This window comes from Seriola lalandi, unplaced genomic scaffold, assembly GCF_002814215.2.
Source record: "Seriola lalandi dorsalis isolate HSWRI2012SDOR001 ecotype SW California unplaced genomic scaffold, Sedor1 jcf7180001978927, whole genome shotgun sequence".
NCBI lineage: Eukaryota > Metazoa > Chordata > Actinopteri > Carangiformes > Carangidae > Seriola > Seriola lalandi.
The window spans coordinates 1-1046 of NW_019449593.1; the positions used below are offsets into that span (position 1 = coordinate 1).

The 1046-nt window shown below is 44.3% G+C and overlaps 1 protein-coding gene across 1 annotated transcript; it reads right to left on the bottom strand.

Annotated features, from left to right (window-relative positions):
* Positions 1-29: 29 nt before the first annotated feature.
* LOC111658195 (AP-4 complex subunit epsilon-1-like) lies at positions 30-1040 on the bottom strand (the record flags this gene model as incomplete). The annotated part of the gene is made up of 3 exons (XM_023410621.1): positions 980-1040; positions 743-861; positions 30-376 (listed from the first exon to the last, which is right to left on the bottom strand). Coding segments are annotated over exons 1-3 (515 nt in total), but the record flags the coding sequence as incomplete, so codon positions are not given.
* Between the last annotated feature and the right edge of the window lie 6 nt (positions 1041-1046).

The following is a 1046-nucleotide window of genomic DNA, read 5'->3' on the forward strand; positions in this document are numbered from 1 at the left end:
TGAACATTACAATCATAAAATAAATATACTTAAACATCAATGTTGTAATTCTGCAGCCCTCCATGTATGTTACCTCCAGGGGCTCCAGGCCAGTGTCTCGAAATAGCACCCGGCCTCGTAGTTCAGAGTCTTGGCTGAGGCACTGCAGCTCCTGAGCCCTCTGTCTCAGCACTGTGTCCATCGAGCTGCTGTATGTTTCGGAAACTTCCTGAGTAACAGAAACACCAGCCCTACCCTCACAGAGCTTGGTCATTGCCACGAGGACCCAGCTCTTGGTTTCACTGCTGGTTTGCTTCATGTCCAACAGCTTTGCCAGCAGCTTCAGGACGATGGCTGGTTCAAGTTCCTCCTTCAAATGAGAGTATTCACCGAGGACCTGAGCGTGGCAGAGAGGGGACAAAGCCTCAGTGTATCAAACAGGTAAAGAGACGTACTGTCTTGTGTCTTATGACAAAGTTTTTATCTGCAAATCAGGGTTAGTACCGCATCCTCCCCTATATGTCCAAGTTCCAAACCTTTTTGCTTGCAACCCCTTACAACAAAGCAGTGTCTACTCGTGACCCCTCAGTACCTTTCACATATGTCCCTTCTGTCTTTAGAGGCCTAAAGGTCAAAATTATCCAACATTTCACTAGAAATAATTAAGTCTGGAAAAAATAAACATCATCCTCCTCCTACTCATTATTATTGCACAAGAATTGTACAAACTGCTTATATTGCTCATTTTATAAACATCACTCACCCAGCTGATGACTTGGAGGAAGCGCTGTGGCAGCTTGCCAGGCTCTCCTTGGAGCAGAGAAACATATGAATCCACAGCAAACAGCCTCAACTTCCTGTCCTCCTCCACACTGTCAAATCCTGGGCCATTAAAGAGAAATTAAACACAGTAAATCAAATCAATATCAGTATCAGTATCAAATTGCTGAACTGATATCATAACACAGGAACACCAATGAATAAAATGTGGTTATCTCACCCTCAGACAGCAGCTTAAGGAAACTGTTTGGGATGTCAGGTTGCATCATGTCTCCACCCAATGAAAA